This window comes from Dermacentor silvarum, chromosome 10 (assembly GCF_013339745.2).
Source record: "Dermacentor silvarum isolate Dsil-2018 chromosome 10, BIME_Dsil_1.4, whole genome shotgun sequence".
Lineage (NCBI taxonomy): Eukaryota > Metazoa > Arthropoda > Arachnida > Ixodida > Ixodidae > Dermacentor > Dermacentor silvarum.
This window is the reverse complement of record NC_051163.1, coordinates 39164025-39187181: the sequence shown is the minus strand read 5'-3', so window position 1 is coordinate 39187181 and position 23157 is coordinate 39164025. Positions and strand designations below refer to the sequence as shown.

Genomic DNA, 23157 nt, shown 5'->3' with positions numbered 1-23157 from the left:
CCCCCCCCCCCCCTGCCAGCACGAATTTCGGGGGGGCTGAAGCACCATCAGCCCCCCCCCCCCCCCCGAAATTTTTTCGTGCTGGCATGCACCGCCGACCAAAACTACCTCCGACGCCGGCAATCATTCTGGATTTTTTTCTACAATGTCCTTTTCACGCTCGAAAAGACATTTCGGCACGAACATTGCGAACTCGGGCTGGATTTCGTGGCAAACGCCCTTGCACCTGGAGTCACGTAACGCAAGGAGCCCCATCCGAGCACAAACATTCAACGGCTTTTCGATAGCGAGCGCGCGCGTTGCGGCATCTCGCAGCGGCCGCGGAATATACGGAGCGCATGGATTTCAATTACGAAACTTTATGGGTATAAAGTTCTCATAAACTTTGATGCGAAAGGTGCGCTGACATTTCCAAAGGCATGCTTTAAAAGATTTTCAATTCTAGAACTTTATGAGGTTAATGTTCTTATAAACTTGGGCCAACATGCGCGCACTGGAACGCTCGTGTCCAAGCCGTTCGATAAATGGAAGCGCGCGCTCGCAATCTCCCACACACACCGAAAATACTAATATCACCGTGACTGTCAGCTAGCAGCTGATAATTTTCTCCAAACATTTTCAGGAAGCGTGCCCAATGTGATTGATCAGCTGGACCAGGGCAGGCAAAGTAAATATGAGAAAACAGAAGAAAGTGAACGGCCTATTATTGAGGATTTTTTTTTTTTTTTTGCGGGCGACAAGGTCTGGCTCTCCGTGGCCACAGGGACAGGAGCCCTATGGATTTAAGCAATGCCCCTGCTGAAAATACAGGCATTTTCAGAGTGCTTCTTCGCATGCGAGCTGATTGTGGAGATACATATCTGAAGAACCATTTGGAAAGTTGCCCCAGTATTGCCTCGTATTTAAGCCCAGACGCACAAAACCAAATTATAGAAATTTGTGGTGACATCATCAAAAAAGCTTAGATTCAAAAGCAGGCTGCTTCTCCATACTTCCTGACGAAACGACGGACATCGCTGGAATCGAACAGCCTACTGTTCCTGCAAGGTACCTAAACAAGTATGCCAACGACATCAAGGGAGTGTTTTAGGTTTTAGCACCGGAATAGATGCCCATCTCTCACTGCGACAGCAGGTTCTATGTAAATGTGTAAATACTGCTGCAGCTTCTAGTCACCCTTCCAGTGACCACTGCCAGCGCAGAGAGAATATTTTTTTACCAAGAGTTTACTAAAAAACTACATGCGCTCTACAATGTCTGTGGAACGCATGGTTAGGCTGGCGCTTCTATACAGCCACAGAGACGTCGGCATCAACGTGACCGTTTAGCTCAACTTTCCCGCCGAGAGAAGTTTGTCCTTTATATAGCGAAGCAGCAAAAATCAATGCAAGTAAAAAGCACTGTTCCTTCAGGTCCATAAGTTCTTAATTAACTTTTAAAACCGCAGAAATTTTCGCCGTTTATTCTAGCAGTTAGCATCATGATCACAGTTATCACGCGAATACAAAAAATTACGAGGATACCAATAACCAATTTTGACCGACCTTGCTCATTGAAAGCCCGGCCCACCCGGCGTTCGCCAAAAACACTTGGATATTGGGTAGTTCAACTTACCGCATCATCTGTGGCCTTCGTTTGTCCTTTTCTTTCCTTTTCAGCTACCTGCTCTTATTTCTTTTTTGAAACGAAGGAATACCCTCCTTTAATTTTGGGTGCAGAATAATTGTTAGCGTTGTGCACGCAGTTAAATTACACATTTTCGTACTGAATTATGCATTATTCCTCTATTATTCTACCCACATGGCGCTGTCGCGACTGCTGCATGGCCCACGTACATATCACGATTTCTGCGATCATAGTTATGTTGTTGCCAGGATCATCTGTCTTTTTGTGCTCAAAGTTTACTATCTGTGACTGAGCAACATGTTTATTTGTCGTATTTGACGCATTATATACACTGACGTTTGCTTAAATACGTAGATTTATTGGAGACTCATACGTATTTTTAAATATCTTTCTGCGAGGTTTTGTGTATACAAGCAGTGAACTTTGTTTCCAGCGACTCTTTTTTTGCCCTTTAGCGAGTTGTATCTTCGCATTTGTATATTCCATTCTATCTTCGCATTTCTAATATATACTTTGCAGAACTCCCACTTTTTATTTGTACTCACTGCTGCGAGTATTATCTCGGTGTAATTACAATACACGACGAATTACAGCAGCTCCTGCGCAATCGATTGCAACGAGGGATAGCGTCATTGAGGTTTCTTCCTGGCCGTTGCATATGTAGAAAAATGTAAACAAGGTTCTTGAATGACAAAGATTCATCAAAATATTTGTCCTGAACTTATTCATTTCATGGCCTTTACGTTTTTCATATAAGCTGCATGCACTGCTTGGCTGGTTTCGAAATGATATTGACCCTTTTCGCGGCGATCCCGTGGGCGCTGCCATATTTGATCACGTGGTGACGCGTCCGTTGCTTGCCTCAACTGCCTCCGTTGCCTCCTTGTTTACAATGGAAGTGTATGACGCCGGCGCGGCTTAGAAAACCTCTGTTTTCGGATATATCGTAGACGGTGACTAGGTGGACGACACAAAGGTTTGATCATAGCTTCAGAGAACATGCAAAAGCTCTTTCGGAGCTGATTGAGCTATGTCCAAACGGCACAGGCAGTTTTTATGGTGCTTCTTCTAAAAGCGGGGCTAAATATGCATTCCAAGCTTTGCGATTATGAATTCAGTCAGGATTAGTGTGTTTTGCTCTTTGTTCTTTATTCGGCAAATATTTTGAAGCAGTGGCTTGTCAGTTTCTGACTCAGTGAAGTTCCTCAGTGCGGCCACTGTCTGATTATTTTCTGCCTAATCGCTCGCGGGTGTGCTCAGTTCCGATATATTTGTTCTTGCTGCGCACAAGGCTTGAAACGTAGCTGTTTTGTACATTGAGTACCTTGTAGCAAATATATATTACAGCTAGTAACTTGCTTACTCTTGTGGACCGTCACGAAACATGCAGCTTCGACCATTGGTGCGCCATAGGTGTAGTCCGTCATTTATTGTGTGTATACAGTGCTCAAGTGTATTCAAGTGTGCGTCCATTCACTTATTCTTGATACGTCGGCGATAGAAGTGGGCGTAAGTTTTCCTGCCATTTGGACAGATGTGTATAGATAACGTGCGCGAAACTTACTATGACAGGAAGCGGCGCTACTCCCTTTGTCATTGTTTAACGAGTGGTACTCACTGTTGCCGACGTTCTGGGGATGAAGCCCTTTCTTTAAAGTTTAGCGATACAAGGCTGGTGGATGAGCAAATTTCTATATTCTCGAGGAAAGCCGTACGTCACGAAGTGCCGGTAACACGTTCGGACAGTTGCAGCAGCGGTCCGCGAACTTCGCCACACAGATTCATTCTATTCCTTAACATAACAATCACTGTTTTTGCAGCCAACTACTGCACGCGTCTTCAATCCACATTATTCAATCTAGTATAATTGGAGCACAGCGTGTTAGCGAAAACTCAGTTGCATTTCCTACAGCTGATCGCACAGAAGCAAGGTAGAATCGGTAATGGTTTCGTATTCGTGCGCGGTCGCTGAGGAGAGGTATGGCGCGCCGCCGTGATCGCCATCTCGTTTCTCTAAAACAAACTGCTCCGCGAACAGGGTCAATAGTTCTAAAGTTCATGAGATGTTTTCTTTACTTATTAATTAGACAAAAAACACGGAAGCATTGATATCAGTTATTTCTGCCACAATTTTTGGGGCATACGAATATATTCTGTTATGAAAACATACATATTTTAATGGACAGTGCATAGCGTTCAATAATTCGTTTGCAGCATCTAATATACAATGAAATTGGCAATGCAGTTATTATTTATGCATTTGATCTCTCGACAAATTCTAAAAGGAGGAGGCCGCGCTGCAACCTGAGCCCCCCCCCCGAACAAAATTTCTGGCTACGCCACTGGCTCTATGCAATATGTTCTACACTAAACCATGACCCTTAGCCCAGTGAGGAGTAGCAGGCTAGAGACATGCTCTCCAAGCCGACCTCTCTTCCTTCCTCTTCATTAAAATATACTCCTCCGCCTCCTCCTCCTCCACAGTGCGCCGACGCACGCGCAGTGCGCCGTAACTTTCTGCGTCGCCGTTGCTCGTGCTTCATCGATTCGCGTTTTCGGAGCGAAATAAGCGACACCCGTGTCATGCGTGTTGTGGCGAAAGCTTCAAGACGTGTCTGTTGCTCTGTTAGAGGGCAGGAGAACGTACTTTGCTTTTTAAGGCGCTATTTTTTTTAATCATTTTGTGTACCCGTCGGCACTGCTACTACGCTGAATCAGCTGTATCACTATTCTGGTTGTTGTTGTTATTACCTCAACACATATTGACCCACAGGCCTACCTACTCCTTCAACGACAAGAATCGCGATTTGTCGCTGCATTTAATTTGAAATTATGCATTCATTATTTGTATCTACTGCAATTTTATACTATCAGATTTATTGAACGAAAACATAACTTGATTTTTGTGTTTTTTTTTAGTCTATTTAAATGCACCTTCGCAATTATGAGATACGTGCTTTGTCGCCGAACGAAAACACCTTTCCACAAAAAAGACGTGACCTCCGAGATTTGGCAACGTTCACCAATATCTAGTGCCCAAATCGCACAAACAACTTTCTCTGAGCAATAACAGCGGATCTCAAAGGCTTTGCTTTGGTGTTGATAAAAGCCGGAAATCCGTCTGGCTGCCTCGGTCCGCCGGCGGCGGAAAGTGAAAGATCATTCAGATAACCTACCCGAGATCTTTGAGTGGCGCCCTCTCGCGTGTGACGTCAGGGGGGGGGACTCCGCGGCAGCGACGCACGTCGCTCGCTACGTGAAGGTAACTTGAAGCTGTCGGCCGCCCTGCTCTGTGAGCGTTTTTGAAAAGCGTGTCTGCAGGTTTTTCGACCAGTAGGTAGGGAATGTTCCAGGACACTGTTACCTGCGACATCGAGCCGAGTAGTCACCACGCTGAGTGTGCATTGCTTCTGGCGTCGTGTGTATACGTGCGTGTAATGAATGAATCAATGGTTATTATTTCTCTTCACATTGAAAAAGAGGAGGCAGGACTAGAAGCTGGGGTACAGCTTGACGAGGGTCCCGTCCCGTCGTCAAGCTGTATACCCCAGCTTTTAGTCCTGTCTCCTCTTTTTCGTTTGACAGCAGAGCACTGTAGAAACATCACGAAAAATGCAACACCTGCAACAAAGTAATATTGGAAACAAAATGCAGTATAAACAAAAAGAAAAAACTTAGTTTAAAAATTACACAAATACATACATACACCAGAGCAACACGAGTACATAATTATTTATGACATCATAATAATAAACATAATATTAATAAACGTAATTCAGCTGCATTTACCATGTTTACCAGTTACCATTTTTTGCAAGCAGTATCCTAGCCCGAGAGAGAGAGAGAGAGAGAGAGAGAGAGAGAGAGAGAAATAACTTTATTTAGGAAAAATAGGGTTAAGGGGGCCGGAGGGTGGGTCCTTAGTCCAGGACTCCAGTGGCCACCGCCACACGCCGTGCCTGGTCGAGGAGGCTCAATTGAGTCTCCACGTCAGTCCGGGCGAGGATGGCTGCCCAAGGCTCCCTAAAGGAAGTTTGTGCTAAACGGGGTGAATTTGAATTTTGGGGTCGTGATTGGCACTCCCATGTCACATGGGGCAAGGATGGCCTCCCCCCACACCAGGGGCATTGACTGGCATATCTGGTTGGCCAGATGGCATGCCATCGCCCCAGATGTGGGTAGGTGTTTGTCTGGATTTTTCTGTATAGCCGAACCTCCTCCACTGTTAATTGCGGGTTTGGCGCGGCGAGTTCTTGGCGAGAACGACGTTGATGCCCGGCTCTTGTCGTTAGTTTACGATTACTGCCCTTAGCGATAATAAATGTTTATAACGCGACGGATGCAAACTGAAGTCACCAACACGTAAGTGACACGCGTGGCAAGCAGTTAGTATTTGTCATACATGTAACTTCGCCGAAATTGTAAACATCTGACAATCGGCACACCCGTTTATAGAAATATAAGGCAAAAGCCTTATATGCCCCATAAAGCGGAAAATCCGGCGAGCGTCCGGCGTTAACATCGGATGGCAAGAAAACTCACGTGACCAAGTGATTACGTCACGTTCCTGGCGTTGGACCTGCTGCGGCTCGCACTACAATATCCCACGGTGAACAGCCAAGGCGTCGCATGGATGCCGTCGCCCACACCCAACAATCGACAAGGCGACCTTCCAAAATTGGATTAAGGTGCATTAAGGTGCCTTATGGTGGGCTACCGTGTCTTAATTCAGGTGTCTTAATTTATTACGCTTTATTTTTATACATGTTTGAGTGATCATAGTTGTCTAAGCACATCGAGGCTATCAGTCTCTGCAAGCATGACTAATAATTGCGTATTGCTGCAGTTATAAAGAAATATTTGTAAAGAACCGGCAGATCCCACGCCCTGTGGGAACCGATGTTATGCGAAGCAGTGTGCCTTACAAGGTAATGAAAGGACAATGGGAGCACCGCGGCGTAGGCGGCTGTTTGATGACCTACATGACATGCATGTCATGACAATGATGTCATGATATGACATGAAAACGATAAGTCATGGCATTCATATCATGACCTATCATTTATGTACAAACACATTTCAGTGGTTTTTGAGTGTTAATCTTTTTTCGCTGAGTCATTGTCATTTTTCCTGAGTCATGCTTATGACTATTACTTCTACCATCATCCTTTAGTGTGTCCTCCACTTACTGCCCACGTCTGAACCCATTCCAGGGCTTTTGAGTGTTAATCGCTTTTCGCTGAGTCATTGTAATTTTTGCTGAATCATGCTTATGACAAAGACTTCTACTATCATGCCTTAATGTTTCCTTCACCTAATGCCCACGTTCCAACCCATTTCTGTGTTTTTTGAGCGTGAATATTTTTCGCTGGTTCATTATCGTTTGAGGCGGCGGTTTCCTGACCTACATGACACGCATGTCATGACCTATCATTTATGTTCGTCATACCCTCTTGTCATATTGTGCAAATTTTTGTACGTAACAAGTTAACGAAATGACCATGACAGCGCCAAGATGTAGGCGTTTTTCATGACCTACATGACACACATGTCATGATATTCATGTCATAACCTATCATTTCATGACCTATCATTTATGTTCATCATACACTCTTGTCATACCATGCCAATTTTGGTGCATAACAAGTTAACGAAACCATCATGAGAGCACCAAGACGTAGGCGGCTATATAGATAGATAGATAGATAGATAGATCGATAGATAGATAGATCGATAGCTAGCTAGATAGATAGATAGATAGATAGATAGATAGATAGATAGATACTGTCAAAGTGGCAAATGTACGCCAAGAAATGCTTCGCACTTAAAACAATTGAATTGCAAAGTCGCAAAGCTTTTGGAAGCCAGAAGGACGAAATGTAGCTGAAGCCACGCAATGCCCATCATTCCCATGTTGGCAAACCGCCCTACTTGCAGCCTCCGTAGACAATGGCGACAAAGTTTCCCCCAGCAATTTTTGCAGAAAAAGATGTTTACAATTACGAGGCCGCACACGTAAGCACCCGTACGTGACCAAATAAGGCTGCGCCCACGCCGACATGCGTTCCAGCATGTCGGCATGGGCGATCAGCTGCTATCACCTGATCAGCTGATCAGCTGATAGCACAGATAGCGGAGAATAGTGCTGCTATCTGTGCGATCAGCTGTCGGAAATGCAACTGGGTGTTCGCTAATACGCTGTGCGCAATTCATGCTGCAAGATGCGTAACGATAAAGGGAAGACGTGTGTGGTAGTTAGCTGCGAAAATAGTGATTCGCATATAAAGAATGCAAATATCAGGAATATTTAAGGAACGGAATAAATCTGTGACGCCGCTGCAACATAAGGACTGACTGTGCTGCCTGCCCTTCGCGATGCATGGATTTGCTCGAGGATAAAAAAAAAGAGATAATTCAATCACCACCGCTGTATAGCTAACCCAAGGTAAATACACCTGGTAGCGAAGCTTCCATAGAAGCCCATACGTTCAAAACATGGCGGTTCATCGGCGCTTCATGGGGTTTAGCGCCACCTGTGTGAGGAGGAAACACTTCCGGCGGAAGAAAAAATAATGTGACACCATGCATATCCGTCAAAAACAGAAGTGACGTCATTTTGTTTTCAAAGGCGCGAAATTTGTTTTCGGGGGCCTGGCATTAGAGCTGTATATTCAAATGCCCCGTCATTCGACGTGATGGGCGTTTCGAGCTTTCAGCGCGGAAACCGATGCAGGAAAAGTTCGGCCATACGGGTGTCGAAACCGCACCCTTGCGCAGAACATACTTTGTTTGGAGGCCTACAAGCGCTTTGGGCGTATACAGAGTGCTTGTCCTTTCGTCGGACGCCAAGCCCGTCGGCCAGCGCTGTCCCACGAAAACAACTAAAGTGAACAATTATCTGGTGGTCGCAACTCGCTACTTTTGACTGAACAGGTTAAGAAACAATAAAACTACACGCGTCACCTAATTTAGACAAACGTCGACAAGAAAAGCAACACAACATGTGAGGGGGGCGTATTGTTACAGGTGAACTTTACGAGTGCCCCTTCCTGCCCATTTCAATAGCTGCATTGCGTTGCAAGTGATAACCGCGTCAACGCCCGTCGCTATCGGTGGGCGCGGAAAAAAGGTATTCATTTATAATGATCAAGCAAAATAGAGTTGTTCTTTGCTCCCCTAGCGTATATAAATTGATTAGGAATTTTATTTTTGTTGAATGAATCTAACTGTGTATCGCTTTAATTAAAACGCTTTTTTCTTTCGCAATGTTTGTTCCCTCCAAACATAGTCGCGCTTCAATTGCTGCTCCCATAACCACCCTTGCTGACGTCGGTGACGTACAATTCGTTCTAAACCGCAATTTCGCCCGAAGCTTAGCGACCATTTGAATCGACCTTGGCTAACCTCCGAAGAAAGGAATTGAGCTCCGAAACGTCGGCACTTAAGAGTGAGTGCCGCTCGTTACAAAACGAAGTAGCACCACTCACTGGCATAATAAGTTTCTCGCACGTTATTTACACAGATCCACCTCTACTTGCACGCAAGCTTACGCCCACCCTATCGCCAACGTATCAATAATAGGTGAATGGGTGCTCAATTGAATCAATGTGCCGAAGCATGAAGGACGGCTGCTACACCGACAAGACACGAATATTGGAAGCTGAACATTTCGTGACGGTCCAGAGAGTAAGCGAAGGGCTAGCGATAATACGAGCGCACGTATGTGCTAAAGATACCGCAAAGTACAGAACATTTACATTCCAGTATTTGTACGCAGCAAGAACAAATATATCGCAGCAGAGCACACCCGCGAGCGATTAGGCTGAAAATAAACAATCAGATAGTGGCCGCACCGAGGAACCGAGGAACTTTACCGAGTCAGAAACATGACAAGCCAATGCTTCAAAATGTTTACCAAATAAAGAAGGAGGAGCACACTGGTCCTGATTTAATTCATAAGCGGAAAGTTAGGACAGTTTGAATACGTATTTCTAGCCCCGCTTTTAGTACAAGCGTCGTATACGCTGCTCCCACCGTTTGGACAAGGCGTAATGAACTCTGAAAGCGCTTACATGTCTTCTAAGGCTGTAGCCAAAGCTTCGTGTCATCCACACAGTCACCGTCTACGATATGCGTCGAAACGCAGGTTTGCTGCGCCACACCGGCGTCACGCGCTTGCATTGCAAACACGGAGGCAAAGGAGGCAAGCAATGGACGCGTCACCACGTGACCAAACATACCAGCGCCCACGGGGGGCCGGGAAAAGGGTCAATAGACCCTTTTCGCAGAGAGGTTTGCTCTACAGAAACGAGATGACGCTTCCGGCAGTTCGCCGCAGAGAAACAAAGGCACCCCGTAAAGATTATGGAACCTTATAGGAGCTCTCGGAGCTCGGAGGGATGGAGACGGTAACATCTACCACGGAGCTAGACGATGCGCTGTGTACGTCACAGATGGTATTAGGGATAACTTCGGCACGAAAGTAAGGTTACTCTAGACTCAAACACATCCAACTACAACGGAGAAGCCTGAGAGATCAAAGTTTACCATAGAAAGCATTTGCTGAAAAAAAAAAAAAAAAAAAAACTGAAGAAGATTGCGATGGGCCGCTCGAGGCACTCGCGTGTATTCGCGGGCTTCTTTCGCGCTCAGAGAGAGAAACAACTCGTACTGTGTCCTTGATGGGGTCAAAGGCTGTCAGAGAGGTGGGAGAACAGCCCTTCTCGCCTCCTTCGTTAGACGGCGGCCAGTGCTTGTAGTCTAGCTTTCTGGTGTTGAATACGTGCTACATAAAAGTGTTTGTCACGCTCGGAAAAACGCTTTTATGTAGCACGTATTGAGCAACAGAAAGCTGTATCGAGAGTTCTTGAAGTTGCTCTACAATATTATTATAGACACTTTTCATCAAATTGTAATGTTTGACAAGTTAATTAATTATTTAGACTAATTGTTTAATTAGGCGGAATGTAAAAAAATCTGAGTATCTCCAAGCGACTGCAAACAACGTTTACTTTGTTCTGTTTAGCTACGTGGCATCTGCATATTTTAAAATCTTGCGACATGATAGTTGGGACACTCTGTATAGAATGACAATGCAAGCCATAAAATTAGGGATTGTCGAAGCGTTTGGAGAAAAGTGATGTACTGGGGGAACTGCAGAATGGGTTCAGGCCAGGCAGACGCTTAGATGATATGTCTGTACTAACTCAGTGCATAGAGCTCAGAGTAGACCTTTAGCGATAGTATTTCTAGATATTAAAGAAGCCTATGATAACGTAGAGAGGGAATTGTTATAGGATATTCTTAAGCACGAATGCTTAGATGACGATTTCGTGTAGGAGGAGAGAAAGAGAGAAGGCAGCGATGTTAACCAGAAATGCGTTTGGTAGGCTACCCTACTCTGGGTGTCGTAAAAGAGGGAATAGAGAGAAAGAGAGAGATAAATGTGATGCGAAAGGCAGGGAGGTTAACCGGAAGGTCCCCTCCGAGAACCCCATTAAGGACGAAGCCAGTGGAAACTAATATTGTGGCCTTTCTGTTTAACGTCGTCATGAAGTTTGACAAATTCGTGCGTTAGCTGTTCGTGAGCTCCACGTCAGAGTACGGACTGCATACAATGTGAAGCCGGTTTCGAGTCGGAAAACGCGGCCCATCTACCAGGACTCTATGCGTCGGCAAATTGAAGTGCACTGCGCAGAGCCGTGAGTTCTGCAGCCGTGGACGTCGTGACATGTCACGTCTTGAATCGCAGTGTTATTCCTCTCGTCAGTATAAACACAGCACCGCCAGAATTGGACGATATAGTCGATCCGTCTGTGTAGACGTGTACGTGACTACTGTATCTCTCGTACACCAGCAGTAAGCTCAATTTTTTTGTGTGCAGACGGTGATAGATCTGACTTTTTCTGAAGTCCTGGAATTCTAAGCGGTACTTCAGGAAGGCACAAACACCATGGACCAGCCTGGCCGCAGGTGCGTACCCCGATGTAAGCGAGGCACGATATGTACTGACAGTTGTTCTATATGACGCGCGCGGTCTTTCCACGGTGAGTCCGGCGAGGTGGTGGCAAGGGGTCCAGGCAATGTGCCTGACCTGTGCACGCATTGTCTCGGCGGCGATGTGCGTCGTGATTGAATAATCTTGAGCAACGGCAATAGTTTCAGCCGTTGACGTACTGCGTGGTACTCCAAGGCATATCCTAAATGCTTGCGACGGGATGCTCTGAATTGTACGCAAATTAGCTTTGCAGTTTTTGGATATAACAGGTAGGCTGTACCGGACGAATCTAACAAACAACACCCTGTACAGCTGTAACATGGATTGCGTCTACACCCCGCAGTTTTTTCCTGCAAGGAACTTGAACAGATGACAAATAACCATCAGACGCTTTTTCACGTGGTTCACGTGAGGAGTCGAGGACAGATCTCTGTCAATCACAACCCCCAAGAACCTGTGACTTCTGCTGGACAATATCAGTTGTCTGTGGACTGATATGTCGTATGCAGACATTGGCTTGCCGTTAAATACCACCATTGCGCACTTTTCCCACGTCACCTCTAGTCCTTGTTTAAGAAGGTAGCATGCTGTCGTTGAGGCCGCTTTCTGAAGCCGAGCGCGAAGCTGAAGCCGTGTCACCTCCGACGTCCATATACAGATGTCGTCACCGTAGATAGAGAGTCAAACGGTGCTTGGCAGCTTCTCGATTGGTCGAATAAGGGCTAGATTAAAGAGCATTCGGCTTAGTACTCCGCCTTGAGGGACTCCGCGGCTAGAGTAATCCGGGGTGTCGGGCCATCCCCGGTGAACACGTAAAATGATCGCATCTGTAGGCAGCTACGAACCCAGACATATTCCGTTCCACCAATTCCTATTACTTGTAGCGCTTTAAGAATGGCTTGATGGGTGACATTAGCGTAAGCCCCTTTAACGTCTAGAAACAAGACAGTAGACAAGCGTTTACATGCCTTCTGGAATTCGACGTACGTTACCAAGATTACAACGTTGTCTATAGACGAACGGCCGCGCCTAAATCCTGTCAACATCTCTGGATAAATTTCATAGTGCTCTTGGTACCACTCCACTCGCATTAGAACCATCCGTTCCATTAATTTTCCTACACAACTAGCAAGCGCGATTGGATGGTATGACGCAATATCCAAAGGCGACTTGCCAGCTTTGAGGAGCGAAATCAGGCGACTTGACTTCCATTCCTGGGGAACCGTGCCGGTCTGCCACGAGTCGTTGTACAGAAGCAGAAGTGCCGTTCGAGCTGGTTCACGAAGGTTACACAGAGTGCGATATGTAATGCGATCTGGCCCTGGCGCTGAGGAACGCATGCCTAAAGCAAGCGCAGCGTCTATTCCTTCCAGAGAAAAAAGGGCACTCCATACGGGGATCACACGAGGATAGTGAGTTGTCTGGAGTCTGCGTTCCAGTGGAACTTGCTTCGCCGACAATTGTCCTACTGAAGGATTCTGCGACTTCCGTCTCGCTGCACTGTAGGTAAAGAGCGAGGGAATTAAATGGGTGGCGCTGTCCAGTGGTTGCATGGAGGCCACGAACAGTTCTCCGTATAAGAGACAAATACTTCCGTGGATCCAGGAACTCGCAGAAAGACACCCATTGTTGTGAAGCCAGTTTATTCATACGACGCTGTATTTTTTCGTCTGTGTGCTTCTGGCCAATCTCAAACCATGAATGGACTTTGTGCGCCTATATCTTGGTTCTGCACCGCTGTCTCTTTTGTTTCTGCATTTTCGCTTTGTTTCTTTGCAAACTCTGGGAGCTGGCGCTCCCTCGCGGCAGCAATGGGCGAAAATACCTTCGAGGACCTTCCTGGCGCGCAGCCGTCAGGTCGGCTTACGTCCAGGAAACGCGGGAGCCAGCCAAGTGACACAGACAGCGAAGCCACCGAGTTGTACTCGGACAGCTGCGATTCCTCGGACGACGACTTTAATGTTGTCATGAGCCGAACGGCAAAAGGAAGACTGCTGTGGGAATCATCGCCGGCAAGGGCTTCAGCCATGAAGGATATACTACAGCGCTGGCCGCACACTGTGCCCGTGGACCCTATGACGATTTCGTGGATATGCAAAGGAAGATATGCATGGTGTTTCAGCGAACACTTTCAAAATTTTAAAGGTTGCCTGTGGCAGATAGCACTATTCTAGTTGATGAGCTGGTCTACTACAAAAGGCGGACATTACTTGGACAAAAAATTTAAATGCATAATCGACTAAACACCACAAATTCACCAATAAATAAGTTTTTCGTTAATGACCTTACGGCCCATATTGCAATTTAAAAATTCCAACCATGGAGTTCTCAAGGCGAATCCACTTGGAATGAATTATCAGTAGGACACCAGTTTCGAGATACTAATTCCTGAACTTTGCGGAGAAACGCATTGGCGTTCCAGTTACTTTCTTAACAAAACGTTGTTTTATGCATGGAAGCACAAAAGTAACTGGAATGCCCAATGCATTTGTCCTCAAAGTTCGGGAATTAATATCTCGAAACTGGTGTCATCCTGAGAATTCGTTCCACGTGGACTCGCCTTGCGAACTCAACGGCTAGAATTTCTAAATTGCAATATGGGCCATAGAATAATTAGTCGAAAACCTAATTAGTAAAGTTCTGTTAATTATTCGATTAAGCATTTGAATTGTTTGTGCAAGTAATGTCCGCCTCTTCGAGTAGACCATGAACTAGAATTGTGCTGTCTGCCACAGGCAAACTTAAATATTTTTGGAAAGTGTTCGCTGAGACACCCGGTACCTGAGCACGCATCTCTACGAGCTAACTTCAGAAAGCCTGCACAGTTTCGTAATCATAATTATGAGTGGATGGAAGCAAACAGCCTGTCACTTCACATTGTCCTATTCTAATGGAACTGTCTGTACTTTTTCAATTGTTTCCATTGGAGATGTATATGGATGCGTAACTTTCGAGAACTAGTGTTCTGCCCCGCGAGATGTACGTAGTTGTGCTTATTCAATCGCGTGACCATAACTGATATCGCTGCTCATTGGCTTCTAACCTTATTTCGGCCTTGCCTTCGCGATCATGTGAATTGACCTTGGCTGCGAGAGAGAGAGAGAGTGTGTGGTTGTGAAGGGGAAGGGGCGCTATTTTCTAACGCTAATCCGCACAACGGTGTAAGGACTAAATTGACACTGCGCGGGCGCGAGCATCCAGATTATGTTCGGCACCGCGTGGGCGCACCGAGTAGCTCTGCTGCGAGCTGATAGATGGCGCCGCGGTCAGCGGCCCCAGCTTAGCGTCGCCGGCGGCTTGACATTGCTCTGCATCCCCTAAATTTTTGTGCATAGTGGAGTGAGTAAAACTCAAAGCGCGAAGGAAACTCGTTATTTCAGAGTAAAGGATAAGTATACCAGGCTTAATGCTTCGCTAACATGAAAGGTTCCTTGTGCCGGGCGCGAATGACGTGAACACGGATCTATCGGATCTATCAAAGCCCACTCAAGTTACGCTCGCGCGCACAATTTGTTTCGTCTGGTCTAGCCGTTCATCCAAGCATAAAAAAAAGCATTACCCACGTGCTACCCCTCGATCAGAAGAAAATAGTGACTGCACCGGAAAATGTATTTCATGCTTATCGCTGCTTCCATTCACACTCAGAAAACTGTTCAATCATCGTTGCGCGAATTCAGTGTGACCGCGATATAAATTAAGAATTGAAACGGCTCAAGCTTGCCGTATGGAACGCACTAGATCGCAGTGGCTGTTCATGGCTAGAACTTATCATGCATGCTCATCAGCTATGTAAAAACTATTTCAAATGGGAATTTATTAGGAGGCACGACGACAGGCGTCTATCTTGGATTAGAGCATCACTAATTTAGTTTGCTGATGAAAACCTGTGCAAATGCCTTTTTTTCTTCCAATTGCACTTAACATAGACCGTGTATATTATTCATTTGGCTTTCGTCCATTGAGGACTGAGTGGCACTTGCAACATCTATAAAAAGAGCTGACTCTTTTTGATTAAATTGCATATGGGAATGTGCCACTGTAAGCGTGTTTGACAATGCATGCTACAGCCTGTCCACAAATACACTTACACCCACCACACAATAATCCCATAGACCTTTTTTTTTTTTTTTTGCAGAGACACAATACGAAAAAAATGCTGCATGAAGCAGCTCCATAATTTTAAAAGGGGATAACCATCCCAGAAGCTTACGCTCTCATACACTCCCACAATAGAAAAATGTTGAATAAAAACATGCAAGCGTGTAATATACATCGCACGCGCATTGTAAAAAAAAAAAAAAAAAACAGTAGCCAGGATGGAACAAAATTGAAAATCAAGCACACATCTGCACAGAAAGCAGCAGTATTATACAGGGTGCGCAAAGATATAAAAAAATGAAAACGTCACGTACCTGGACAGAACCATAGTAATGTTGTTACCGTCCCTTGGAGATACTCAGGTTATTTTTTACTTTCCGCCTAATTACATAATTAATATTAGTTAAGTAATCAACTTCTCAAATATTATAATTAGATTAAAAGTGTCAATGAGAAAATTGTAGAGCGACATGAAAGACTCCCGATGCAGCTTTCTATTGCTCAATACGTGATACATAGAAGTGTTTTTCCGAGCGTGAAAGAAGCCCACGAACACACGCATAGTGGCCTCGAGCGGCCAGTCGCGCGGCAATTTTGCGTGTTCGCGGGTTTCTTTCACGCTCGGAAAACACTTTTATGTATCACGTATTGAGCAATAGAAAGCTGCATCGGGAGTTTTCCATGTTGCTGTACAATTCTCTCCTTCACACTTTTTATCAAATTACAGCCTTAGAAAAGTTGATTAATCAATTATGAAAATAATTTTGTAATTAGGCGCAATGCAAAAAAATAATCTGAGTATCTCCAAGCGACGGCAAACAACATTACCTTGGTTTTGCCCAGCTACATGACATTTGCATATTTTTGAATCTTGGTGCATGATAGTTAAACCACTCAGTATATATCTTGTACATGCAGCAAAATTTGCGCAAACTGCTGTGGCACATAGAAGGTTCTCTCTTCCGCAGCGGCTTTCGAGGTTTATTTGACCGTGGCAGGTTCTTTGGACAGTTCAGAAATAAGGTGGGAATCCTTTCATCGTGCTCCGCATAATATACCGTCGATATCGTATCCTCTGAAAAGTGGTTGGCGCAGACATGGTCGGTAGGGGTTAGAGTTCGGTTTGCCCTCAGATTTGCACGGCGCCACTGCTCCAGACGACCGCTATCGGACGGCGCTTTGAATAAAAGCACACGCTCTGCACAAGTCCGGTATCCAGATTTGCAGTTTGGAACGAAGCACTTTCTAGCCTTTTTAAACGCCCCTCAGAAGGGCGCTGCCACTTTTGTCGAGGGCCCGTGGCGACAATACCCAAGCACAAGTTCATGAAATGTACAGTCAACCACAAAAGTTTGCGGACCACGCGAGCGCGTGCCAGACTGCCTATCCGCGCCACCTAGCGGTACGCCACCTAGCGGCGACAGGGGCGCTTTCCCGGATATGAGCCCTCTTGGTACTCGCCTGCCTGTTAATTTTTTATTCCCGTGCATGACATTGTTAGTTCGTTGTGTTGACGCAGAGCGCTGTCTGCGATAAGACCGCCACATATCTGGCTTGATAGCAGCACTGCAACCTTTGTCGACTGGTGTGCCAGTGGGTAGATAAGTTTCACGAAGCGCTGCGACGATTTTTTTACGCGACGTTTACTGGCGCACTTTGGTTGGCAGCATCTTGGTCCAATGAGTGTTGCTGCTTCTGCGTCTTGAGAGAAAGGGTAGGGAGGTGTTTCACTGTCATCAAAAATAAAGAAAATGCGGATGCATAGAAAATTTTCTTTCACACATAGGCGCATCTTCGCATCAGTCGCTGAAAACGTAGTAGACTTGCTTCAGGCCACGTGGTGATTGCCTATTTGGAAAGATGCCGCTGCGTGTTCCACTTGACGAAAGAAGGCACATTGTGCGTTTATTTATAGAGGGAATACCTCAGCGCGAAATCTGCCGCCGAAACAACAGGAGCCGGACTGCCGTGAATAGGATTATTCAAGCTTTCCGCGACGATGACAGATTCACAGATATGGAGCGCAGTGGGCGTCCAAGGGCCACGACTGAGGAAGAGGACCGCCTGATTACGGCCGCCATCGTGGCTGATCCTTTTCAAAGTGCAGAGGATATCCGAGAAGCGCTCTCGCTCACGGTATCGTCTGAGACTGTAAGAAGGCTGAGTGAGCTTGGCCTGCAGTCTTTCGTAGCAGCACAGAAGCCCTGCCTCTCAGACAGCCAGCTACAAGAACGACTCATGTTCGCTACAGCAATGAAAGATTGGACAACAGAGAAATGGGGCGATGTCATCTTTAGCGACGAGTCAACTTTTTCCACGCGCTGGGACCAACGGAAGCGGGTTTGTCGTCCACTAAACTGCAGGTGTGTTTACAGTGTATTGGCAGTTAATTCACGAAGCTAATTCTGCATCACATGTTTCACGTAAAATGAGCTTTGGGACATTACGAGATTTTTCTGTAGTGGTATTATGTTGAAAACATTAACGATTGTTTCATAGTACTACTTACTCTGAAGCTAATTAAAAGCTGCCAGTGGGTCTTTCAGTACTATCTAATGATGTTTGCACGTTTTCTATTGCAACTCTATAACAGCATTATAAAGTTCATACGCAAGAGGAATCACAACATTTTTAGACGCGCCGCTGGAACCCAATTGTATGCTATTTCTTGCAGATATCTGCCTAATTACACACAGAGTGTTCTATCCAGTGGACGGTGTTCCGTGAGCGTGTGGGGAGCAATCAGCAAAGATGGCCTTGGTCCCCTTGTGCGTCTGGAAGGGCCCTTCACTGCGTCACGGTACTGCGACGTCATCACTAGACACGATCGTTCCGTATGCGCTGGACGGTCCCTTCAGCGACGGCTGCTATTTTTTTCAACACGACCGCAGCCCGATCCATAAAGCACGTATCGTCCAGTCATTGCTAGAAGAACATGCTGTTTGCCAGCTTGAGTGGCCTCCATGTGGCGCCGACTTGAATCCCATAGAAAATGTCTGGGGCATGTTGAAGAAACGGCTGTCCACACGAGCCAACCGCGGCCGCACGGCCGATACGCTGTGGCAAGCGATCGCACAAGAATGGGAAAGCCTGCGCGGTCGACCGGAGATTACTGAATCTTTGTACGAGTCGATGCCCACACGCACCAATAAGGTGCTAGAAAACGGCGGACATTTCACTTCCTACTAGATCATTGAGAGACCTATGTTTCATGACACTTCTGTAAATGTCTTGTGAATAAATTCATCCCCTTCAGACACGAATTATGATGCACTGTCTGCAAATGCGTCAAATGCGCATGGCATCATTTCAAGACGCTCACTATTACATTCCAAGAAAGAAGACGAAGCAATGTGCTGTTTTGTGCGAGTTTCAGTAAAAAAATTAATTAGCGTATAACTCATTATCTAATTATTCTGAAATCCGCCAGCTTCAATGCTTGCATAAAAAGAATCAACTATTAGGCCCGAAACGCATGCACACTTGCTTTTTCGGTTGTATTCGTGTCGACCGGAGAAAAAAAATACTCTTGACGTTGCTCTTGGAACGCGGCACGTCGAACGATTGTCTAACATGGTAGTGTCTCCAGCAAAGTGATCATCTGCAGCAATACGCAGGACAATGAAGTTAACTGACCGCTAGTTGTCCCATCAGGAAGCGGACACGAATGTGCACACTGAGTTTTAGGTCATTTGAAGAAACACGTGGCGTGGGACGCGCCTCCGAAGTTCGAGTGCCCAAACGAGGACGCCGTGTCGCAAAGGGTTATAAAAAGAGTCATCGCACCCGATTATTTCTTATTAGACAGTTTTAGTTACACGTACGTGGAGACTTCACGTACGCAAACGTGAACAGTCTACGTACCTTACGTGCACGCCATCTGAAACGCTTTTAGCTACACGTACGCGACGCACCACGTAGCTACATCTATCGGGAAATATGAACAATTCAAGATCAGTATTTCAGCGAAGCCAGTGATGTGCATTGATGCGTGCCGGTCATCGTCTCCGCAATGCCCGGAAGTGTGTTGTGCAAGCGTTATCTGCTGTCATCGTTGACATGGAATGAAATAGATGACCAGTCATTATGTCGCCGTGTTTCCATGCAAGCCATCTGCGCGCGCTCAGCACGCTATCGCTTGTTCGTGATCTCGCGAAACCCCCGCGCGAAGCTGTCTACGTGCGCAAGAAACGCACGTAAAAAATCGAATCTCACGTACGTCCGTGAGACCAGCGCGCGGCCGCTACGTTCTGCGCATGCGCACTGCTTACACGTAGAAGCTCTACGTACGCAAAGCCTCTGCGTGCGTGTAACTAAAGCTGTCTATTTTTCTAAATGTAACCACTATAGCAGCGCGGTGGTTCGGGCTTTGCGCAGCAAAACCTGGGCGCAGGCGATCAAATCCCGGCCGCTACTGTCACTTAGCGATGGGGGAGGAACGGAAAAATTCTGCCTACTGACTAAGCATCTGTGTCCCATGGCTGCCTCACCGCTCACTCACGCACTCACGAAAAAAAAAAAAAAACAGCGTGGCTACGCGAAAATAGAACTGATAACAGCCGAAGAATACGCTGTCTGATTACTTGTACTGATATTCTGCTCTCAAAATATAAGCAAGTAGCCCTGGCTAACAAAGAGCGCGTCACGTTGAAAGAGATAGGTAGAAAATATTTGCGCACAGTGCGAAAATAGACAGGCCATAGATTTAAGGAGGGATGCGTCTTCAACGTAGCGCTGCTGTCGATCGCTGGTGACGTAGCGGAAGTGTCGCGAAGAGGCTCTTGGCCACGCGCTCGCGTGGTCCGCAAACTTTTGTGGTTGACTGTACGCGAACAGAAAGGGTGCCTTCAAAACAGCGCGGCCGCACATACAAGCCGGAAGACGAAGCAGCGGCAGCATGCGCCTTGCCGCCGAGGCTGGGACCGCATTCCGCAGCGCCCTCTACGACAGCGCCGACCGAGCTGTAACCGAGCCGAACATAATCTGGACGCGAGCGGGCGGCGTTTTCGCGCGCGTTGTGGGGAGAGTGTCAGCACCTCTCTTGCTTATTCTTACACCGTGATCCGCACATAGCCGGGCGAGGAGGAGAACCACGCGGCGCACACGATGCGCATCGTTCTAGGCTACGTTCCTCCTCGCCGATAAAGCAATCTTGAAGCCCAAAATGGGCATATTAGAGATAGCGCGCCTCGTAGCCGCGCGACCAGGTGACACCGGTTAGCGGCGGTGTTTTCAGCGTTGCGTCATCGTGCGAAGTTTATCGCTGCTTCGAAATCGAGTTCGAAGCAACGTGCCTTGCTTTGTGTCGTTCCGCGATACAGCAGCACTTCACGATGGCGCTTTGGGAGTACACGCTGGCAGGCTTCAACGATTTCCTCGAGCAGCGACGCGTCGCCTTCGCGGAGCCGATGCCTTCAAGCCGCGTCTGCAGCATCTGCGGCCGGGTGCCTTCTTGCACGGCACTGCTCCCCTGCGGTCACGTTTTGTGCGATGAATGCCGAGGTGAAGTCTTCGAAGGAATGGAGTGCCCCTATGACGGAAGAGCTTTCACGAAAGCCCAACTTGTCCGGCTTCGCTTCGAGCTGTCCGACCTTGAGCAGCTGCCCGTTGTGTGCGTGGTCGGCGGTAAGAAGTGTGCTGCATTCGTTGGAAAATTGTGCGAGCTGAAAGACCACCTGCGACATTGTCGGAGCGGGGAAGTGATGTGCGCCAAGTGTCAACGATCTGTTGCACGTGACGTGGCCGTGGATCACTACAGGCAGTGCTGTGACGGGAACGCTCCGCAACATTCGTCGAGTGACGCGCGAGTGCGACGGGCCGTCCAAGAAGTCCGAGGCATCAAAGATGGTCTCGAAAGCTTGCGACAGCGGGCGTTGGGCGAGCGTGGAGGTGACGACGACCTTGTGAATGAAGCCAACGACCTTGTTGAGAGATTGACCTCCCTTGACCGTACGCTATGCGAGGCGCAGGGAAATGCGAGCGGCGTCGACCGAGAGGCCGTTTCTCTTCAATCACTCCCGAGGAAACAAATGGCTCCTGGACCTTTCCGTGCTGCGTCGAAGCCGGGCGTGTTTCACACGATTTGCAAGTTCACGAATGTGTACGCCGCGCGTGACTCACTCTCGAAGAACAAGAAGGAACACGTAATATCTACTGAGAATTACACGCTAAGCGGCTACACCTTTTCTCTGGATTGCAAGTTCTCGTTGTCGGGAAGTGAAGGCAACGAAGAGGCAAACGTGAAGTTCTTCTTGTTTCTGTGCGACGGGAAATGGGACGATTACGTTCAATGGCCATTCTCGAAAAAGGTGTGGTTGGTGATCGCACACCCCAGAGATGAGACCAAGGATATTAGGCTGACAATCGACATGAAAGAATTCAAATGTGCTAAGAAACCGCGCCCTGGTGCTTCGAATTGGGGAAAATGGACGGAGATGAAGAAGTGGAATGACATTGAACTTCAAGGCTATATTGTCAAAGGCACCCTCTACATCAATGTGGAATTTGAGTGACAGAGTGAGAGTAAGTGTTCATGTCTATTTCTTTTGTGGTTTTTGTATCCCATAGAAGTCGACCGATTTCGCGGAAGCGATGACACGTCTTTTCCTATGACCGGACCTATAGAGCTCGCTTCTATCATTTCTCACACTCCTCGTTTAAGGTGAATAAAGCCTACCTGGGTACCTGAAGTCCTTTTGTTTCTAAAGTATTCCGTTATTGTTTGTAGTGTTCATATGTAGTTACATGGTATTTGTATGTCGGATGTGACATTCCTGGTTCAATTCTTATCAATAAATTTCTTCAGATCGGTAACGATTCCATGGCGTTGTTAATTATGAGTCTTTGTGGTATTTGCATACAACACTCAATACAGGTTCAACAGTTGCAGATGTGTGTTTACGGATCGGAACTGAACGTTGGTACTATCCATTTATTGTGCTAAATTCTTGCGGCCATTGTGCTGTTTTATTTTTCTTTCGCCAAAAAGTGAGTAGTAAAGTAGTCCGCCTGGTAGTTTTTTCATACTGTACCTAACCACCAACCGCGGTTGACTCCAGTAGTATTTAATGCAGTATCACTTACCGACTTGCTATCGCCGGATTCTCGGGCAGGTTGTCGAACCTGAATATTTCAGGCTCGGTTCGGGATCTGGTTTTGCCTGGTTGAGGTTCAGCTTTGGAGTAAATAATGGAGGTTCGATCCGGTGCAGTGCTTCGGGAACCAGTTTGTTCAGGCTCGGAAGAAAAAAAAACTGTTCGTTTACAGTGTTGCGAGAAAACACGTTCTGCGCTTCAATTATACAGGGTGTCCCAGCTATCACGCAGCACGATTTTAAAATAGAGGAACGGCCTTACGCGAAGCAAACCTAGCGCGTATTCTATCCAGTGCAATGTAGTAGACGCCAGTAATTTTTTCGTTACTGAGATTTAATTAGT

General features: G+C 46.6%; 1 protein-coding gene across 2 annotated transcripts in view; it reads left to right on the top strand.

Annotated features, from left to right (window-relative positions):
* LOC125940651 (uncharacterized) overlaps positions 1-22534 on the top strand; it is a 28492-nt gene extending 5958 nt beyond the window's left edge. The window contains exon 2 of one of the 2 annotated variants that reach the window (XM_049657079.1): positions 21224-22534. In XM_049657079.1, coding sequence (XP_049513036.1) covers positions 21224-22233 — 1010 coding nt within the window. In that variant the 3' untranslated portion in view covers positions 22234-22534. The remainder of the gene's footprint in view (positions 1-21223) is intronic. The other variant, XM_049657078.1, reaches the window with a different exon arrangement.
* Positions 22535-23157: the final 623 nt, after the last annotated feature.